Here is a 22,220-nt window from a genome sequence, read left to right as displayed (position 1 = left end):
TATGTATGTGTGCAATGTGTGTATATATTGTTTGTGTGTGTGTGTATATATATATATATACAGTATATATATATATATATATATACAGTACAGACCAAAAGTTTGGACACACCTTCTCATTTAAAGATTTTTCTGCATGACTATGAAAATTGTACAGAAGTCTAGTGGATACACAGCTGATAGTCCTACTGAATAGACTCTTAGAATTTGTATTATGGCAAGAAAAAGGTAGCTAAGTAAAGAAAAAAAAACGAGTGGCCATCATTACTTTAAGAAATGAAGGTCAGTCAGTCCAAAAAATTGGGAAAACTTTGAAAGTGTCCCCAAGTGCAGTGGCAAAAACCATCAAGCACTACAAAGAAACTGGCTCAAATGAGGACCGCCCCAGGAAAGGAAGACCAAGAGTCACCTCTGCTTCTGAGGATAAGTTTATCCGAGTCACCAGCCTCAGAAATCGCAGGTTAACAGCAGCTCAGATTAGAGACCAGGTCAATGCCACACAGAGATCTAGCAGCAGACACATCTCTTCAACAACTGTTAAGAGGAGACTTTGTGTAACAGGCCTTCATGGTAAAATAGCTACTGGAAAGCCACTGCTAAGGACAGGCAACAAGCAAAAGAGACTTGTTTGGGTTAAAGAACACAAGGAATGGACATTAATCCAGTGGAAATCTGTGCTTTGGTCTGATGAGTAAAAACTTGAGATCTTTGGTTCCAACCACCGTGTCTTTGTGCAACGCAGAAAAGGTGAACGGATGGACTCTACATGCCTGGTTCCCACCGTGAAGCATGGAGGAGGAGGTGTGATTGTGTGGGGGTGCTTTGCTGGTGACACTGTTGGGGATTTATTCAAAATTGAAGGCATACTGAACCAGCATAGCTACCACAGCATCTTGCAGCGGCATGCTATTTCATCCGGTTTGCGTTTAGTTGGACCATCATTTATATTTCAACAGGACAATGACCCCAAACACCCCTCCAGGCTGTCTAATGGCTATTTGACCAAGAAGGAGAGTGATGGGGTGCTACGCCAGACCTGAACCCAATCGAGATGGTTTGGGGTGAGCTGGACCACAGAGTGAAGGCAAAAGGGCCAACAAGTGCTAAGCTTCTCTGGGAACTCTGGGAGATTGTTGGAAGACCATTCCCGATGATTACCTCTTGAAGCTCATCAAGAAAATGCCAAGAGTGTGCAAAGCAGTCATCAAAGCAAAAGGTGGCTACTTTGAAGAACCTAGAATATAAGACATATTTTCAGTAGTTTCACACTTATTTGTTAAGTATATAATTCCACATGTGTTAATTCATAGTTTTGATGCCTTCAGTGTGAATGTACAATGTTCACAGTCATGAAAATGCGGAAAAATCTTTAAATGAGAAGGTCTGTCCAAATTTTTGGTCTGTACTGTATATAAATATATATATTTATATATATATATATATATATATATATATATATATATATATATATATATATAGAGTGACAAAGTCACTGTATAGGTACTGGAAGGGAGATATGTATCACTGCCATTAATGGCTTCAGTGATGTAAAACCCAGAAGTTTTCCTCCAGCACATTAAGTGCTGCGAGGGGTTAACAGCGAATTTATTTAAAGGGCTTTTTTTCTGTGGACAACCATAGAGCTTGTGAGAGGTTGTCTACCTTATCTCCACCACAGGGAGTGGTATGGGGCTTAAGTAGTCAGCTTCCAGAGGCATTCAGAATTCGGTAGGCCTGGAGAGTGGAGCTCCAGTGCGTTGGGTCCTGTGAAGGAAAGCTAAACGTTTGAATGCTGATTTCTCCTGTGCGGGTGGACTTCCTGCACATGTATGAACTGTGTTATAATATTTTGATTTAGTTTCCTGTTTTGCCCTAAGGGCTGTGTTTATTTTGTCCCCTCCGTGGTTTATTCCGCATGTTTATAATAAACCCGAGAAGACCTGCAAAGAAACACTGCTTCTGGGCCTACCTTTGTGTCAGCTGAGCGAACCTCTCTACCACAATATATTTATATACATGGTATTTATACAGTGTGTGTATATATATGTAGCAGCGACCAAAAAAATACAATTCTGGCATTTTTAATATTTTTCTCGTTATGCCGTTTAGCAATCAGATAATTTTTTTTTTATATTGATAGATTGGGCAATTCTGAAGGTGGCGATATGTATATGCTTGTATGCTTGGCAAATATGTGTACAGTCATGGCCAAAATTTTTGAGAATGACACCAAAATTATATTTTCACATGATCTGCTGCTCTCTGCTTTTTATTAGTGTTTGTCTGATGTTTATATCACATACAAAAATATAATTGCAATCATATTATGAGTACCAATAGGTTATATTGACAGTTAGAATGAGTTAATGCAGCAAGTCAATATTTGCAGTGTTGACCCTTCTTCTTCAAGACCTCTGCAATTCTCCCTGGCATGCTTTCAATCAACTTCTGGACCAAATCCTGACTGATAGCAGTCCATTCTTGAATAATCAATGCTTGCATTTTGCCAGAATTTGTTGGTTTTTGTTTGTCCACCCATCTCTTGATGATTGACCACAAGTTCTCAATGGGATTAAGATCTGGGGAGTTTCCAGGCCATGGACCCAAAATCTCTATGTTTTGTTCCATGAGCCATTTAGTTATCACCTTTGCTTTATGGCAAGGTGCTCCATCATGCTGGAAAAGGCATTGTTGGGCGCCAAACTGCTCTTGGACGGTTGGAAGAAGTTGCTCTTGGAGGACATTCTGGTACCATTCTTTACTCATGGCTGTGTTTTTGGGCAAGACTGTGAGTGAGCCGATTCCCTTGGCTGAGAAGCAACCCCACACATGAATGGTCTTGGCATGAGACAAGACTGGTGGTAGCGCTCACCTCTTCTCCGAATAAGCTGTTTTCCAGATGACCCAAACAATCGAAAAGGGGATTCATCAGAGAAAATGACTTTGCCTCAGTACTCAGCCGTCCACTCCCTGTACCTTTTGCAGAATATCAGTCGGTCCCTGATGTTTTTTCTGGAGAGAAGTGGCTTCTTTGCTGCCCTCCTTGAAACCAGGCCTTGCTCAAAGAGTCTCCGCCTCACAGTGCGTGCAGAAGCACTCACACCAGCCTGCTGCCATTCCTGAGCAAGCTTGGCACTGCTGGTAGTCTGATCCCGCAGCTGAAACAGTTTTAAGATACGGTCCTGGCGCTTGCTGGTCTTTCTTGGGTGCCCTGGAGCCTTTTTGACAACAATGGAAGCTCTCTCCTTGAAGTTCTTGATGATGCGATAGATTGTTGACTGAGGTGCAATCTTTGTAGCTGCGATTCTCTTCCCTGTTAGGCCATTTTTGTGCAGTGCAATGATGGCTGCACGTGTTTCTTTAGAGATAACCATGGTTAACTGAAGAGAAACAATGATACCAAGCACCAGCCTCCTTTTAAAGTGTCCAGTGATGTCATTCTTACTTAATCATGACTGATTGATCACCAGCCCTGTCCTCATCAACACCCACACCTGTGTTAATGGATCAATCACTAAAACGATGTTAGCTGCTCCTTTTAAGGCAGGACTGCAATGATGTTGAAATGTGTTTTGGGGGTTAAAGTTCATTTTCTGGGCAAGTATTGACTTTGCAAGTACAGTAATTGCTGTTAAGCTGATCACTCTGACATTCAGGAGTATATGCAAATTGCCATTAGAAAAAATGAAGCAGTAGACTTTGGAAAAATTTATATTTGTCTCATTCTCAAAATTTTTGTTCATGACTGTATGCTTGATTTTTTTATTGTTTTATTTTGAATGTGGCGAAAGGGGTGTTTTGACATTAATATTTTTTTATTTTTTTTAAATATTTTTTTTTAGCTTTTTGCATGCTTCAATAGTCTCCGCAGGAAACTAGAAGCTATAGTTTTTCGATCGGCTCTGCTACATATAGACGATGATCAGATTGCCTACATATAGCAGAAATGCTCACTTGCTATGAGCGCCTACCACCAGGCAGGGCTCATAGCAATCCGGCTATGAAAACCATAGAGGTCTGCTGGAGACCTCTGGTTGTCATGTTAACCCATCGGTGACCTGCAATCACATGACAGGTCACCGATGGCGGGATTTCCGGCATGCTTCCCGGAAGCATGAGTTAAATGTCGCAGTCAGAGATTGACAGTTGCATTTAATGGGTTAACCACTGCGGGTGGATCACGATTCCACCCACGGCTGTTAGAGGCATATGTCAGCTGTTCAAAACACCTGATATGTTTCGGGAAAGATGTGGGCTCAGCTCCAGAGCCCACATCAAGGCGAAGGAGTTCGAATGGGTATATTATTATGCCCAACATCGGAAAGGAGTTAAATATTGCATGGTGGTTTTTACAAGCCAGAAAAAAAGTGTAAAGAAAGCCTTAGGCGGCATTCTGACATCCATGTTTCATAAACTGTACGTGGGTCTCCTGACCCGAACTTGACTGCCTCACATGTCTGAGGCTTTCAAGTCCAGATTAGGAGCTCCGCAGCTAGTTCGTGAATCAAGGCTCGTGGTCGTACGTGACACGCAGATGTGTGAATATGGCATTAAGGTAGGTCGTCCAGGATCTGAATTGTTGCAGATTGAACATCTGAATTTGCATAGGTGAAATCCAAATTGGATTACAATGCCAGGAGAGTGAATGCTATTCTACAAATTTTAAACACTTTGTGGACTTTTTCTTTGCAGGAACTGAGAAGGGATGCCTATTTAGAAATCAGCAAAATATCAATTTCTGCAATGGAATTTTACTGCTGATTTCACTCATTTCAGCATAAAAGGGCTAAATTTGTGGTTAATTTGCATCAAAATCTATATATATATATATATAAACAAGGTCCTAGTAGCATACTGAATGCCATGGTGGTGGCACTAGTAGTGACCCACCCTATAAAAAACAAAACCAACTCCAAGATTCTTGAGAACAATTGGAGAATGAGGTGTATCAGTTAAATGTGATAAAAAATATAAATTTTATTATAGTATTATTAATATGAAAAAGGTAATAAGGTAAAGTGACGAAATGCAAAGACAAACAGATATACCAGGGTCACACATCATAAATAGATAGACATCACCTATATGCTTAGCAATGAAGCATAGCAAATACTGTGGTATTAAGTACTGCATCCCGGTAAGATCTGTTCCTAATCATGAAAAGACCATGAAAAAAAGTAGCTACATGTTAATAACAAGTAGGATAGATCCTACGCCAGCTTACATTCCCAGAGATGCATAGCGAAATTACCTAGAAGACTTAGCGGTCTCGCGAGACCGCTAAAGATACCTTCACACTCAGCGACGCTGCAGCGATACCGACAACGATGTCGATCGCTGCAGCGTCGCTGTTTGGTCGCTGGAGAGCTGTCACACAGACAGCTCTCCAGCGACCAACGATCCCGAGGTCCCCGATAACCAGGGTAAACATCGGGTTACTAAGCGCAAGGCCGCGCTTAGTAACCCAATGTTTACCATGGTTACCAGCGTAAACGTTAAAAAAACAAACACTACATACTTACCTTCAGCTGTCTGTCCTCCGGCGCTCTGCTTTCCTCTGCACTGTCAGCGCCGGTCATCCGGAAAGCAGAGCGGTGACGACAGCACTGTGCTTTCCGGCTGCCCAGCGCTGACACAGGATGCAGGAGGAGTGCAGAGAAGCACAGCGCCGGGGACAGACAGCTGAAGGTAAGTATGTAGTGTTTGTTTTTTTAACGTTTACGCTGGTAACCATGGTAAACATCGGGTTACTAAGCGCGGCCCTGCCCTGCTCTTAGTAACCCGGTGTTTACCCTGGTTACCAGTGAAGACATCGCTGGATCGGCGTCACACACGCCGATCTAGCGATGTCAGAGGGAAGTCCAGCGACGAAATAAAGTCCTGGACTTTCCTCAGCAACCAACGATCTCCCAGCAGGGGCCTGATCGTTGGTCGCTGACACACATAACGATTTCCTTAACGATATCGTTGCCACGTCACAAAAAGCAACGATATCGTTAACGATATCGTTATGTGTGACGGTACCTTGTCATCTGGGTAATTTCGCAATGCATCCTGGGAACGGAAGATGCGGCAGCCGTGCGCACATGGCCAGAGCTTCGCTGGATCCCGCCAGAGCTTCGCTGGATCCTGGCAGGTGAGTATATAACTATTTTTTATTTTAATTATTTTTTTTAACAGGGATATGGTGCCCACACTGCTGTATACTGCGTGGGCTGTGTTATATACTGCGTGGGCTGTGTTATATACTGCGTGGGCTGTGCTATATATTACGTGGCCAGTGTTATATACTGTGTGGGCTGTGCTATATATTACGTGGCCTGTGCTATAAATTACGTGGCCAGTGTTATATACTGCGTGGGCTGTGCTATATATTACGTGGCCTGTGTTATATATTACGTGGGCAGTGTTATATACTACGTCGCCTGTGTTATATACTGCATCGCCTGTGTTATATACTGCGTGGCTGCTATATACTGCGTGGGCTGTGTTATATAGTACGTGGGCTGTGTTATATACTGTTTGGCCTGTGTTAGATACTGTGTGGCCTGTATTAACGCATCGGGTATTCTAGAATATGTATGTATATAGCAGCCACATAGTATATAGCACAGGCCACGTAGTATTTGTCTGCTATATACTACATGGCTCCTATATACTACGTGGCCTGTGCTATATACTATGTGGCTGCTATATACATACATACATATTCTAGAATACCCGATGAGTTAGAATCATGCCACCATCTAGTAGGATAATAACCAGTTCTGCTTCGAATGAAGAAAAAAACTTGACACACAAGTAGATTTGCAGTGAACAGGTTTCCTTTTATTTATGCAATCATAAAAGTTGTTGAACGTTTTACAAACAACTATTACGTTCAAAATAGTTTATACTGTTTGATAAATCTGTGGTGTTTTAAGACTGTCAAAGTGTACACCACTCATTAATTCACTAGTGTGTCTAAAACACCATAATATAGTGCAAGTCATAAAATCAATTTTTTTGTTGTCATTTACTGCAGAATTCTGGTTCACTTAGCTTGATAAATATGCACCAGTGTGTTCAATCTGTGCAAATATATTTCCAAGCCCTGCAATGTAAAATCGTGGTAAATTACTGATCCCCGTGATAGCAACTTTAATCCTAGTAGAAGCAGGTTGGATTTTATTTATTAATGCCTTAGGTGCTTTAGGACTTAATGAGATTAATGACCTTAATCTGATTTTTCTAAAGAGTAAGTTTATATTGAATAACCATATTACTGTTCTATAATTTATTAGTATGTGATTGTAAAATATGGTTAGTGTCTTTTGTATTCCACAAGTATGTGGCTTCAGAATGTGTGTGTGTTGTTGTCATAATGATCTGTTTTGGAGTGCTCATAACGAAGTCATGATACATGTGACCAGAGGAAGCGTAAAGCAATGCAAAACATTCACTGCTCATAGTGCTTTCTACTTTGTTTACCAACTGATTTTTAACTTTTTTTGGATTAAATAAAATGACTTGGTATACTCTGGTAAGTGTTTTCTTCTGTTTATTTCTATAACTGGATATTTTGGAGAACTTTTTATAGCTGAACACCTCGACTTGCAGTGGCCTTCTATGGGGAACTCGTGAAGGCTTGTGTGCTTGTAGAGCAGTGCTAATTTCTGTTCTCAAAAAAGGTGTACTAAAAACTTTTGCTTAAATCATGGATCATCTAGACTCAGAGTCTTAGTTGGTAATGTCTATAGGATACTCAAACTGAGATTAATTCTTAGATCCTGTTTTTCTTAAAGGGAATCTGTCACCCCATTTTTCGCCTATAAACTGCGGCCACCGCCATCAGGGGCTTATCTACAGCATTCTGTAATGCTGTAGATAAGCCCCCGATGTATCCTGAAAGATGAGAAAAAGAGGTTAGATTATACTCACCCAGGGGCGGTCCCGGTCTGGTTCTGGTCCGAAGGGCGTTGCGGTCCGGTCCGGGGCCTCCCATCTTCTTACGATGACGTCCTTTTCTTCTCTTCATGCTGCGGCTCTGGCGCAGGTGTACTTTGTCTGCCCTGTCAGAGAGGCCCAGTGCCTGTGCACTGCAGTACTTTACTCTGCCCTCAACAGGGCAGACCAAGTACACCTGTGTCGGAGCCGCAGCATGAAGAGAAGAAGAGGACGTCATGGTAAGAAGATGGAAGGCCCCGGACCGCGCCCATCGGTCCAGAACCGGATCGGGACTGCTCCTGGGTGAGTATAATCTAAAAGATAAGAAAAACAAGTTAGATTATACTCACCTGGGGCGGCAGTCTGGTGCGGTCCGGTCCAATGGGCGTTGCGGTCGGGGTCCGGTGCCTCCCATCTTCATGCGATGACGTCCTCTTCTTTGCTTCCTGTTGTGGCTCCTAAGCAGGCCTTCTTTATCTGTCCTGTTGAGGGCAGCGTAAAGTACTGCAGTGTGCAGGCGCCGGGCCTCTCTGACCTTTCCCGGCGCCTACACACTGCAGTACTTTGCTCTGCCCTCAACAGGTCAGATAAAGTACGCCTGTGCCAGAGCCGCAACAGGAAGCAAAGAAGAGGACGTCATCCTATGAAGATGGGAGGCGCCGGACCCGGACCGCAACTCCCATCGGACCGGACCGCCCCCCAGGTGAGTATAGTCTAACTTGTTTTTCTTATCTTTCAGGTTACATTGGGGGCTTATCTACAGCGAAAAATGGGGCAACAGATTCCCTTTAAATATGTCTAATCACCATGGTGCCCAAGGTCATTCAGTGTTATGGTGAATCTAAGGTGTAAGACTTTTTTAATTAAATGGAGGACAGATTGAAAAGTGTACCAAATATAGATAAAAAGAAATAGCTAAATAAAAAACGTGATTTTTTTTGTCAAAATAATGGAAAAATACAAGAAACGGATATAGCTAAAATATGTTGAGTATTCCTTAAGTAGAACTTTGAGTGAACATCACGACAATCTGTAAATGCCACGTACTAAAACAATTTGAGCCTTCGGTTAGTTATATGGTAGACTCTGTGCTGCCGCTCACTGACTTGCTATTGACATTTACTTTTGATAAACTGCTGACAGGATGTGTGTTTTAGTTTAATAGTTAATGATGCTATGTAATTTAGAAGAAAAGCGTATCGCTGCTCCTCTGAAACATTGCATGTTTTTTTAAATTATAGAGAGTGTACACATGACAGACGTAAGACAATATTTAGTTCTAATAAGTGTATGGATGGAGAAGCACACATCTTCTACTCTAGGTTTCTATTTGTTTTCTTGCCTTTTTGACAGTGATTGTACCACTACTGCTAAGGTGTGTATTGGACAAAATTCTTGTAAAATTGTTCCTACAAAATTAAGTTGTAACATCAAAGAACTTTTAATCAATTTTTATATCACTTCTAGTTGTAATTTTCATTTTTAGTATAAATCTAAATGGAAGAATGTTACTACAATAAATGTTTATTTCACTCTAGTATCATCAGTTGCCCGTCTTTATTTTGGGCCTCTCACCCTTTCCCTTACTTGTAAGGGAGCTCACCTCTCAGAAGGTTTGTCCAAAAAATTAATATAACTAATATATGCCATAATATTTTTCACATAGACCACTGGTTGTTGTAGAAAATCATTGGCTAACCATGATCTGTGTGCTACCTGTTTGGGGCCCATTTTTAACACGGACAGCACGTGGACCGAAGATACATTTGTGTGAACATACCCTAATGGAGAAGAAATGTATAATCACACACCAGGGACATTCATTTACTGAAAGGGAACAACCCTTTTAATAATTGCACATATAAAAATAATAGGTATATTAGTTTCTTTAAGTGTTTATGTTATGCTTATTTATACGATATGATACACTTTATTGATTGAAATTATGGTATTATGAAATGGCTATGGAAATTGCATGCTTGATGCACAATATCAACTAGAAGTCCAAAATATTAAAACTAGACTATGGGAACGTAGTTATCCACTATGGTCACTCATAAGGTCAGAAAATATAGTTCGTAAGTTCGTAAGAAAAATCGCTGCTGTAATGGGCTGGGTGGTAGAACCACTATGCCAGAGTCCAAGGAAGGCCTTGAGGGGCGTGACTAGGAGCCTCATCCACTCTGATCATGGATATGCAGCAGCACACGATACCGAGATCCAAGGAGAGACAAAGGAGGTGGTCCAGGTGCTACTCTACCTTGGGTAGATGGCAGCTGACCCCCTAGGAATGGGAGAGAGTATATCGGCGTCTCTGCTGGGAGAGGCAGAGAACAGATGTGCCGTAGATGAGGCAGATAACAGAGGTGCTGGAGACAACGCAGGAACGGCAGGAGGAGGAGAAGGAGGTGCAGGGTTGCGGCAGTGAGAGCATTGGTGCCTCTGCGGGGAAGGGGATGCAGAGACAATGGCGTTACAGTACCCCCCTTTACGCCCCCTCTTTTTCATGCCTGCAAGAAACTTCTCCAGGAGGAGAGGGGCGTGGATATTCTCCCTGGGCTCCCAGGACCTCTCCTCAGGGCCAAGCCCCTTCCAATCAAAAAGAAAAAAGGATTTTACCTCTTACCCTCTTGGTAGCCAGAATATTGTCAACCTCAAAAACGATCCTCAGTGCTGCCCGGAGCAGGAGTAGTTGTGGGATCTCTAAAGAAAGGACTGAATACAACAGGTTTGATGAAAACACATGAAAAGAATTGGGAATCCGTAAGGAGCTTGTAGTTTTTTTTTCTCTACATATAGTCCACAATTCACAGCAGTGAGTAACATCATTAAAAAAACATACGTCTGTTATTTCAAGATAAGAATTTAAAACGCATCATCTCAACCAGTGCGTTTTGCAGCCCAGAAAGCACCCACTATCGGAGATATCCTTTCACCAAGTTCATATTTAAATAAATTGCTACATTTTCATAGAACTTGGTTATCTACTAAGTGATCTTTCAAATGTGGTCACACAGTCTGTACCTGTTGCTAACACATGCATAATACTAAAACCTTTACAACATCCGTGAGAGTCAAAACATATGATATTAACACCTTACTTATTTAGTCATTTGTGCTAGTTGCAATTTGCAGTATGGCGGCTGCATGACAGGTCCAATTAAAATAAGCATCAGGTGACATCGCTCAGATGCAGTCAATAAATTATTGTTATAAAGCTCGGCAATTTTGAAACATTTTGCTACACAACGCAATGGAGATGTTACGTCATTTAGAGTACATGTCATTGAGAAGGTTAAACAACCATTTAGGGGCGGTGATTACAAATGAAAACTGATCAGTCTAGAATCTTGGTGGAGGTATGTATTAAAAACTAGATTTTCCCTAGGCATTCATATTAAACAAGACCTAATTTATCATTATGACTAAATTGGTAATTTCCTTCTAATTTTTTTTAATTAATACTCACCTTCAGAGTTGGGTAGAGCTGTGATTGGTCTCAACCCACCATGTGTTAGTAACAGGATATGGCAAAACACACCATCTGTTCACTTTTTATTGTGCAATGATTAAGGACATGCGTCCAAAATGTGCTAGCCTTGAATTGTAATAATTTTTTATAGTGGTTGTTGTGGCGTTTTCTTCCTTTTGGAATATTTTCTGTTATAATAACATTTTGGATTTTTATGAAAGTCCTTGATGTTGGAATTACCTCTTTTTTTCTTTTTTTTTTCTTTAAGTGTTTATGTTATGCTTATTTCTAAAAAGGATATTATCCATTGACAATTATTTAACATGTAATTGTTCCTTTCTTTTAGTTGGCTGTAAGATGGCTGGAGCACAACTGCCGTTATCAGTACATAGATGAACTGTTGCAGTATGTACGTTTTAGCCTCATGGATACAAATACACTTCACACTTTTGTCCTTTCTCATCCTTTGATCCAAGCCAGTGAAACAGCTACGGCACTAATTAATGAAGCCTTGGAATATCACCAAAGTATCTATGCACAACCAGTGTGGCAGACCATACGGACGAAACCACGCTTCCAGTCCAACACACTTTATATTGTTGGAGGAAAGAAAAGGGAGATCTGCAAAGTTCGGGAGCTAAGATATTTTAATCCTGTTGATCAGGACAATGTTCACATTGCTGGAATTGCAAATTGGAGTGAGTTGACTCCTATGCCAGTAGGCAGAAGCCATCACTGTGTGGCAATTATGGGTGACTTTTTATTTGCAGCAGGCGGTGAAGTTGAACATGCCACTGGGCGCACCTGTGCAGTGAGGACAGCATGCCGGTATGATCCTCGAAGCAATACATGGATTGAATTGGCTCCAATGAAGAACTGCCGTGAACATTTTGTTCTGGGTACACTGGACAATTGTCTTTATGCAGTAGGAGGCAGGAATGAATTACGACAGGTTCTACCATCGGTAGAGCGGTACTGTCCAAAGAAGAACAAGTGGACTTTTGTACAATCTTTCGACAGATCCCTTTCATGTCATGCTGGATGCATTGCAGATGGCCTTCTCTGGATATCAGGTTAGTGAGTTTTTAGAAGTATACATATTAGATATTAATAGTTTTGCATGATAAAATGTTTGGAACATTGAAGGTACGGAGAATACATACAGTGGGGGCAATAAGCATTTGATGCACTGTGAATTTTGTAAGTTTTCCCACCTACAATAATATCAACACTATTATATTCATTATGTAAAATAGTAGGCAGGTGTCACGCCGTAAACGGCGATAAAGGGGCAGGACGGCGTTCTGGGACCCGCACCTGTCCCTACCACTTAAATGGGGCCCTGGCTTTTTCCTTTTCTCGGGGGTACTTATGATGGTTAGGAGGCCCGAGCCACCAGCGTATCCCTGTCTCCTGTGCAGGCCCTATCAGGGGTCCCCTCTCCCCCCCAAAGGAGGTGGACTGCACCAGTGTAATAATACAACAAATAACAGGGTATACAGACAAGGTAACTAAAAGTCTCAAACTCACGAAATGCTCACACAACCACAGAGGAAACACAGAGAAGAGAAGAGAAGGAATAAACTTAGGAAGGAAAACAGGTTTAACATGCAACCAAAACTGCAGACACCAATCTCTGTAAATAAACCTCCAACACCAACACTACGCTCCTTCAACCTCCAAGCCAGGGAGTAGAACTGATCACTGACAATAGCTGAAGTCAGGACTGGGTCTATATAGAGGATCAGATTACAAAATCCACTTCAGCTGAGAGAGACCCAGCTCTCAGCAATAAGGTTAACTCCTGCACTGCTGGCACAAAGCAGCCAGATCAGAATACAGGTGAAGAGCTTCTGTTCACTGTGTGTGAACGAGGCCCAGAGCGCTGCGGTTCTCTGGAACCTCTCTGTCGCGGTAGCCCCGTGACAGCAGGTCAGTGAAGGATCAGCGAACTGTCATAAGCCCATATAGATGCATATGTAAGCAGAGCCCACATAAACCGCCACCCAAAGACTGCACCAGAGCACAAGAATCTCACAAACTGAAAACTACAAATAAAGATTAAGCAACAACCACAAGATGGATTTCATCAACCAAGGTATCATTTTAATCAGTATAACAGTGCCAACCTCACAGTGTCTGTAGCTTACTGAGCAAAATCCTGCTGACAGGTTCGTTTTAACCCCTTTACCCCTGAGGGTGGTTTGCACGTTAATGACTGGGCAAATTTTTACAATTCTGACCACTGTCCCTTTATGAGGGTATAACTCTGGAACACTTCAACGGATCCTGGTGATTCTGTTTTCTCGCGACATATTGTACTTCATTACAGTGGTAACATTTCTTTGATATAATTTGTGTTTATTTGTTAAAAAAGGGAAATCTAAAGACGGCACCCTTCAAGGTGCTCAAAACCACATTCAATAAGTTTATTAACCCTTCAGGTGCTTCACAGGAATTTTTGGAATGTTGAAAACAAATGAAGATTTAACTTTTTTCAGAAAAAAGTTATTTCAGATCCATTTTGTTTTATTTTACCAAGGGTAACAGGAGAAATTGAACCTCAAAACTTGTTGTACAATTTGTCCTGAGTACGCTGATACCCCATATGTGGGGTTAAAACACTGTTTGGGTGCATGGCAGAGCTTGGAAGGAAAGGAGCGCAGTTTGACTTTTCAATGCAAAATTGACTGGAATTGAGATCGCACGCCATGTCGTGTTTGGAGAGCCCCTGATGTGCCTAAACAGTGGAAACCCCCCACAAGTGACACAATTTTGGAACGTAGACCCCCTAAGGAACATCTAGATGTCTGGTGATCACTTTGAACCCCCAAGTTCTTCACAGAAGTTTATAATGTAGAGCGTAAAGATAAAAAATCATATTTTTTTTTCACAGAAATATTTTCGCCCCCAATTTTTTATTTTCCCAAGGGTAAAAGGAGAAATTAGACACCAAAAGTTGTTGTGCAATTTGTTCTGAGTATGCTAATACCCCATATATGGGGGGGGGAACCACCGTTTGGGTGCATGGCAGAGCTCGGAAGGGAAGAAGTGCCGTTTTGGAATGCACTTTGATGGAATGGTCTGCGGGCATCATGTTGCATTTGCAGAGCCCCTGATGTACCTAAACAAAGTAGAAACCCCTCACAAGTGACCCCATATTGGAAACTAGACCTCCCAAGGAACATATCTAGATGTGTTATGAGAACTTTGAACCCCCAAGTATTTCACTAAACTTTATAACGCAGAGCCTTGAAAATAAAAAATATTTTTTTCCCACAAAAATGATTTTTTAGCCCCCAAATTTTTATTTTCCCAAGGGTAACAATATATATATATATATATATATATATATATATATGATATAAAATAACCAAGTGTGACACCATTCTAAAAACTGCACCCCTCAAGGTGCTCAAAACCACATTCAAGAAGTTTATTAACCCTTCTGGTGCTTCACAGGAATTTTTGGGATGTTTAAAAAAATGAACATTTAATTATTTTTCACAAAAATTTACTGCAGCTCCAATTTGTTTTATTTTACCAAGGGTAGCAGGAGAAAATGGACCCCAAAAGTTGTTGTACAATTTGTCCTGAGTACTCTGATACCCCATATGTGGGGGTAAACCACTGTTTGGGCGCATGGCAGAGCTCGGAAGGGAAGAAGTGGGGTTTTGGAATGCAGACTTTGATGGAATGGTCTGTGGGCGTCACATGGCATTTGCAGAGCCCCTGATGTACCTAAACAGTGGAAACACCCCACAAGTGACCCCATATTGGAAAGTAGACCCCCCCCAAGGAACTTATCACAGTGGAGCTCAGAAGGGAAGGAGCACCATTTTCCTTTTCCAATGCAGAATTGGCTGGAATTGAGATCGGACACCATGTCACGTTTGGAGAGCACCTGATGTGCCTAAACAGTGGAAACCCCCCAATTCTAACTCCACCCCTAACCACAACACATTCCTAACCCTAATCCCAACCCTAACCATAACCACACCCCTAACCCGAACATACCCCTAACCCTAATCCAACCCTAACCACAACCCAAACCCCAACACACCCCTAACCCCAACACACCCCTAACCCTAATCCCAACCATAACCCAAACACACCCCTAACCCTAATCCCAACTCTATTCTCAACCCTATCCCTAATCCCAGCCGTAAACATAATCCAAACTTCAAGTCCAACTCTAGCCCTAACCCTAACTTTAGCCCCAACCCTAACTCTAACTTTAGCCTTAACCCTAACTTTAGCCTCAACCTTAACCTTAACCCTAATGGGAAAATGGAAATAAATACATTTTTTTATTTTATTATTTTTCCCTAACTAAGGGGGTGATAAAGGGGGTTTAATTTACTATTTATAGTGGGTTTTTATAGCGGGTTTTTATGTTTCGCAGCTGTCACACGCTTTTTATTGCAAAAAATAGATTTTGCATCACCACATTTTGAGAGCTATAATTTTTCCATATTTTGACCCACAGAGTCATGTGAGGTCTTGTTTTTTGCAAGACGAGTTGACGTTTTTATTGGTACCATTTTCAGACACATGACAGTTTTTGATCGCTTTTTGTTACGATTTTTGGGAGGCAGAATGAACAAAAACCATCAATTCATGAATTTCTTTTGGGTAGGGCGTTGATACCTTTCCACGTGTGGTAAAGTTGATAAGGCAGTTTTATTCTTCGGGTCAGTACGATTACAGCGATACCTCATTTATATCATTTACTTATGTTTTGGCAGTTTTATACAATGAAAACTATTTCATATAACAAATGTTTTTGGATTGCTTTATTCTGAGAGCTATAACTTTTTTACTTTTTCGCTGATGGCGCTGTGTGGTGGCTCATTTTTTGCAGGACAAGATGACGTTTTCAGCGGTACCAGGTTTATTTATATCTGTCTTTTTAATCGCGTGTTATTCCACTGTTTGTTCGGCGGTATGATGATAAAGCATTGTTTTTTGCTTTGTTTTTTTTTTTTTTACGATGTTCACTGAAGGGGTTAGCTAGTGGGACAGTTTTATAGGTCAGGTCGTTACGGACGCGGTGATACCAAATATGTGTACTTTTATTGTTTTGGTTTGTTTAGTTACATTAGAAATTTAAACACATAGTGCTGGATGTCAGCTGTGATAATGAGCTGACACCCGGCCGTGATCGGCCGTGCTCCCCCTGTGAGCGTGGCTGATTGCATATGACGTACTATCCCATCGATGGTCATACAGGCCCAGGCCACCTCCACGGGATAGTACATCTGATGTCTGAAAGGGGTTAAGGAATATGAAGAATTCTTGGCCAGATGACAAACCAATTCAAGACTGTAAGTTTTGACAAACACCTTTCCTCTTTTTCTTCTTTACCTCTTTTTTACTTCTTTTTGTCCTTCTCAATGTTCTCTCTCTTTATCTTCATACTTGCTTTATAAAAAACATACTTGTACATGGTTAGTCAACCAGCTTGACTTATCGGTTTATTTACTATTTCTGGCATTTTTTATACCGTTTAATAAAAGTAATTGAACCATAAAGAAACAAACTGCACTGTACTCACCTGCTCCTGGCCCACGAGCGTGTAGCCTCCATTACCTCTGCTATCTTGTAATGAATGCAGTATATCTTGGGCAGCACGGTGGCGTAGTGGTTAGCACTGCAGCCTTGCAGCGCTGGGGTCCTGGGTTCTAATCCCACCCAGGGCAACATCTGCAAAGAGTTTGTATGTTCTCTCCGTGTTTGCGTGGGTTTCCTCCGGGCACTCCGGTTTCCTCCCACATTCCAAAGACATACTGATAGGGATTCTAGATTGTGAGCCCCATCGGGGACAGTGATGATAATGTGTGCAAAAACTGTAAAGCGCTGTGGAATATGTTAGCGCTATATAAAAATAAAGATTATTATTTATTTATTATATCGGTGCCAACCGGACACTGTCTGTAATTTATTGAGCATAATCCTGGTATCAGGTTGACTTTGAAAGACACTACAAAAAGCTTCATGTTGTCCAAAAAAGCAATCCAGCAAAGTCAACTCTCCAAAAGCCAAATGTTTTTACTTCTGTACTGACCTGTGTCGTGTGCTCAAACAGATTATGACCACATTTGGAAAATTGCCAAACAGTTAACAAACTGTAGGGTTCTTGGTCTCATTTTTACCTTTGAGAACATTAAAATATTGGATCTAAAGGTAGAAAAACATAACTAAATTTTAAAAAATTGTTAAAATTAAAAATCTGAAAAATTGAATTTTTAAATTTCACTTTTACTTGCATTTAATGCCAATTGTCTAAGTGCTCTTTTGAATATTTAAGGGGTGCAATGGATTGATTGGAGATTTCTAATGTATGTGCCTCTTAAAGTGAATATGTCAGCAGATTTTTGCTATGTAATCCCAAGACAGCATGGTGTAGGGGCTAAAACAGAGATTTTTGAGATTTACTTGTAATGATTATTTTAGCAGCAGCAGCAGCTTATAATTGCTCGGGCATAGCAGCTCGTGCCTCCTGGTTCAACACCGCCCCCTTCTGTGATAAGCAGCTCATTATCTATCTACCATAGGCATTGCATATGCACAGCCTATGGTATGGGGGGTTAATTTTCCCAGCTCCGCTACATTTCTAAATTTAAAGGAGTTTTCACATTGTATTCAGGCACCCGTTCGGTGGCCCATGTCGGGGGATTGCATGCGAACCTCCGCAAAACAGGATTTGTACGAATGCGCCAACAGGGCCATAGACTATAATGATGCCAGCAAAATGGAAGTATGCTTTGCAGTGCAGCATTTTTGGGCATGTACGCCTACTGAAGGTGGACACTCAGATGTAGCAGACTTGAAATTGATTCACGTCAACGCATTATAACCAAACCTTCATAATCTATGACCTCATGAGCCCATATGTCTGAATACCCATTTTGCAGGGGTTCAACCATAAGCCCCAGCATGAGCCACTAAACAGGTACCTAAATGCAATGTGAAAGCGCTCTAAAAACTCTAATTGTGTCAGAACCACTTCACCCAGTAAACTAAGTTATGCATCTTTGGATTCAGGGTAAGAAATGGATGGTTCAATATGAGGTACATGACTGTTAATGAGAGAGACATATTATAAATGTGACGTGTGCCTCTGTGGACGTTGCTTCAAATCTTACTCCAATCAGTGACTTGAATAAGATTTTTGGTATAAGGTACTGTATGCCGCAACTTGTCATTCTCACCATGCTGCCCGTCTTGACCCAGCTCCAAAACGTTGTCATAACTGGCTGTAACTTCACTCCAAAAGCCACACAAACTTGGTGCAAACCTCGAGTTGTGCAAAAATGTGTGACTTTTCAAAGTGTTTCATGCCAGATTTCTGGAGGAAAAACTTGACAATTTGGGGCTGACAATCTGAATATAAAATCAATTTAAAAAACATTGTACCTTAAGTTTCAATCCTACAGACAACACTGATATTGTCATCCAATGCAAGTATGGACTTCTGTTTTATGATGGCATTAGGACATTTTAGTAGAAGTCTACTTCAACTCATGAGTAGATGTAATGTTAATGTGACTCAGTTAGTAGCAAATGAATGTACTGTATATTTATTTTACATAATTACGTGTTTTTAATTTGAAAAAATGTGCTTTTCATGGTTTTATTGTTTTAAACATTTAGTTCAACATTTTTTTTTTATATAAATTTTTATTGAAAATTTGCAGTAACAGCAAAATAAAACAACAATCTATTAGCATCAATCATGGCATATAGACATAACAATTGTTACAGTCACGGTTAAACATAGGTCAAAGTTTTGAATTAAGAATGCCATCTTTTAAAAGTAGCGAAGGTAAACTTAGCCATGTTATAAAACCTAAATGAAATAGCTAAGAAAATGATCAATAATACAAAAACGAACAAGGAAACAGGAAGAGGAGGAAAGGTGGGAAGGAAAGGAAAAAGAAAGGGGGGAAGCCTCTACCAAGTCGCCTAAGGCCGCCGTCACACTTGCGAGTTTTATGGACGTAAGAGCGCAGAAAATACGTCCGTAAAACTCGCAAAACAAACGGCACAATTATTCTCTATGCCCCTGCTCCTATCTGCCGTATTTTACTGATCAGTATTATACGGCTTTGTACGGCCGTAGAAAATCGCAGCATGCTGCGTTTGTCACCGTATTGCGCAAAAAAAACGCCAATGAAAGTCTATGGAAGCCCCCAAAAATACGGATTACACACGGACCAACAGTGTGACTTGCGAGAAATACGCAGCGGTGTTAGAGAGAAAAGCCGGCAATTCAGTGCGGTGTACAGTAAAATCACACTGACAGCTTACAGTAGAATAGGTAGAATAAATGTGGACACATAGAATAGGTATATATATATATATATATATATATATATCAGTGAGACACATATATGTATATATATTATTACTTCATACAGCGCTAGATAGCTTTAAAGCCGGTAATTCAATTACCGGCTTTTGCTTTCTCCTTCCTAAACCCGACATGATTTGTGACATGGTTTACATACAGTAAACCATGTCATATCACCTTTTTTTTTGCATATTCCACACTACTAATGTTAGTAGTGTGTATATGCAAAATTTGCCTGTTCTATCTACTAAATTAAAGGGTTAAATGCCGGAAAAAATTGGCGTGGGCTCCCGCGCAATTTTCTCCGCCAGAGTAGTAAAGCCAGTGACTGAGGGCAGATATTAATAGCCTGGAGAGGGTCCATGGTTATTGCCCCCCCCCCGGCTAAAAACACCTGCCCCCAGCCACCCCAGAAAAGGCACATCTGGAAGATGCGCCTATTCTGGCACTTGGCCACTCTCTTCCCATTCCCGTGTAGCGGTGGGATATGGGGTAATGAAGGGTTAATGCCACCTTGCTATTGTAAGGTGACATTAAGCCAAATTAATAATGGAGAGGCGTCAGTTAAGACACCTATCCATTATTAATCCAATAGTAGTAAAGGGTTAAAAAAAACACACACACATTATTAAAAATTATTTTAATGAAAAAATCACAAAGGTTGTTGTAATAATTTATTCTACGCTCAATCCACTCATTGAAGACCCTCGATCTGTAACAAAGTCAAAATAATAAACCGACAATATCCTTACCTTCCGAAGATCTGTAATGTCCAACGATGTAAATCCATCTGAAGGGGTTAAAATATTTTGCAGCCACGAGCTTTGCTAATGCAACGTTGTTCGTGGCTGCAAAACCCCGGGGAATGAAGGTAAAGTAGGTTAATGACCTATATTTACCTGCATTTGCGGTGAGGCGCCCTCTGCTGGTTGTCCCTAGATCGTGGGAACTTTCCTAGAAAGCTCCCAGGCTCGAGTTCATATGAAGACAACCAGCAGTGGGCGCCTCTTATGAACTCGAGCCTGGGAGCTTTCTAGGAAAGTTCCCACGATCTAGGGACAACCAGCAGAGGACGCATCACCGCAAATGAAGGTAAATATAGGTCATTGACCATTTAACCCTTTAATTTAGTAGATAGAACGGGCAAATTTTGCATATAGACACTACTAACATTAGTAGTGTGGAATATGCAAAAAAAAGTGATATGAGATGGTTTACTGTATGTAAACCATGTCTCATATCATTTCAGCGCGGTGGCGCAGTGGTTAGCACAGCAGCCTTGCAGCGCTGGAGTCCAGGGTTCTAATCCCACCCTGGACAACATCTGCAAAGAGTTTGTATGTTCTCTCCGTGTTTGCGTGGGTTTCCTCCCACATTCCAAAGACATACTGATAGGGAATTTAGATTGTGAGCCCCATCCGGGATAGCGATGATAATGTGTGCAACCTCTGTAAAGTGCTGCGGAATATGTTAGCGCTATATAAAAATAAAGATTATTATTATTATTATGTCAGGTTTAGGAAGGAGATAGCAAAAGTCGGTAATTGAATTACCGGCTTTAAAGCTATCTAGCGCTGTATGAAGTAATAATATATATACATATATGTGTCTACTGACACATATATATATATATATATATAGACAGTATATATATAATTTTTTTTTTAAACACATGGATCCCTTGTATAGCCGTGTGTTGGTTTTGCAAGCCTGCGAGAAAAACACGCAGTACGGATGCCATGCGGATTACATACGGAGGATGCCATGTGCAAAATACGCTGACACACCCTGCCTACGGAGGAGCTACGGACCACTTTTGTGGGGACTTTTCAGCGTATTACGGCCGTAATATATGGACCGTATTGTCTTACGCCAAGTGTGACGCCGGCCTAACACATACAAATCAGCAGTCTAGCCTGCCACTCCTCCAAATAGTAAGACACCCAACCCCAAACATGTCAAGATCAATCTTCCGGTAATTCAAGTGGACCTAGATTATTCTTCAGTTTTTCCATAATGTACCATCTAGTGGAGGAGAAGGGAGTTATCACCTTCTGGCTTTCATCGGCATTACAGAGTTTTCCAATAAACTGACTCCATTTTTTAAGAAATTTACATGCCTGAGCCTCCTTATTTGAAAGTGTGTCTCCTTGCTCAACTGCCATGTAATGATGTAATTGGGCTATCAAATCTGACAATTGTGGAGTAGAAGAATCATAGTAACATAGTAACATAGTTATTAAGGTTGAAGGAAGACTTTAAGTCCATCTAGTTCAACCCATAGCCTAACCTAACATGCCCTAACATGTTAATCCAGAGGAAGGAAAAAAAAAACCCATGTGGCAAACAGTAAGCTCCACATTGGGGAAAAAAATTCCTTCCCGACTCCACATACGGCAATCAGACTAGTTCCCTGGATCAACGCGATATCAAGGAATCTAGTATATATAACCTGTAACATTATGC

The 22,220-nt window shown here is 41.0% G+C and overlaps 1 protein-coding gene across 7 annotated transcripts in view; it reads left to right on the top strand.

Annotated features, from left to right (window-relative positions):
• KLHL32 (kelch like family member 32) overlaps positions 1 to 22,220 on the top strand; it is a 508,172-nt gene that overhangs the window by 339,012 nt on the left and 146,940 nt on the right. For 6 of the 7 annotated variants that reach the window (XM_069726338.1, XM_069726337.1, XM_069726339.1 and 3 more), the window contains one exon: positions 11,745 to 12,471. In XM_069726338.1, coding sequence (XP_069582439.1) covers positions 11,745 to 12,471 — 727 coding nt within the window. Of the gene's footprint in view, positions 1 to 11,744; positions 12,477 to 22,220 lie in introns of those variants that run through there. The other variant, XM_069726341.1, reaches the window with a different exon arrangement.

The sequence above is a fragment of the Ranitomeya imitator genome, chromosome 5 (genome assembly GCF_032444005.1).
Source record: "Ranitomeya imitator isolate aRanImi1 chromosome 5, aRanImi1.pri, whole genome shotgun sequence".
Classification (NCBI taxonomy): Eukaryota; Metazoa; Chordata; class Amphibia; order Anura; family Dendrobatidae; genus Ranitomeya; species Ranitomeya imitator.
This window is presented reverse-complemented; position numbering and strand designations above follow the sequence as displayed.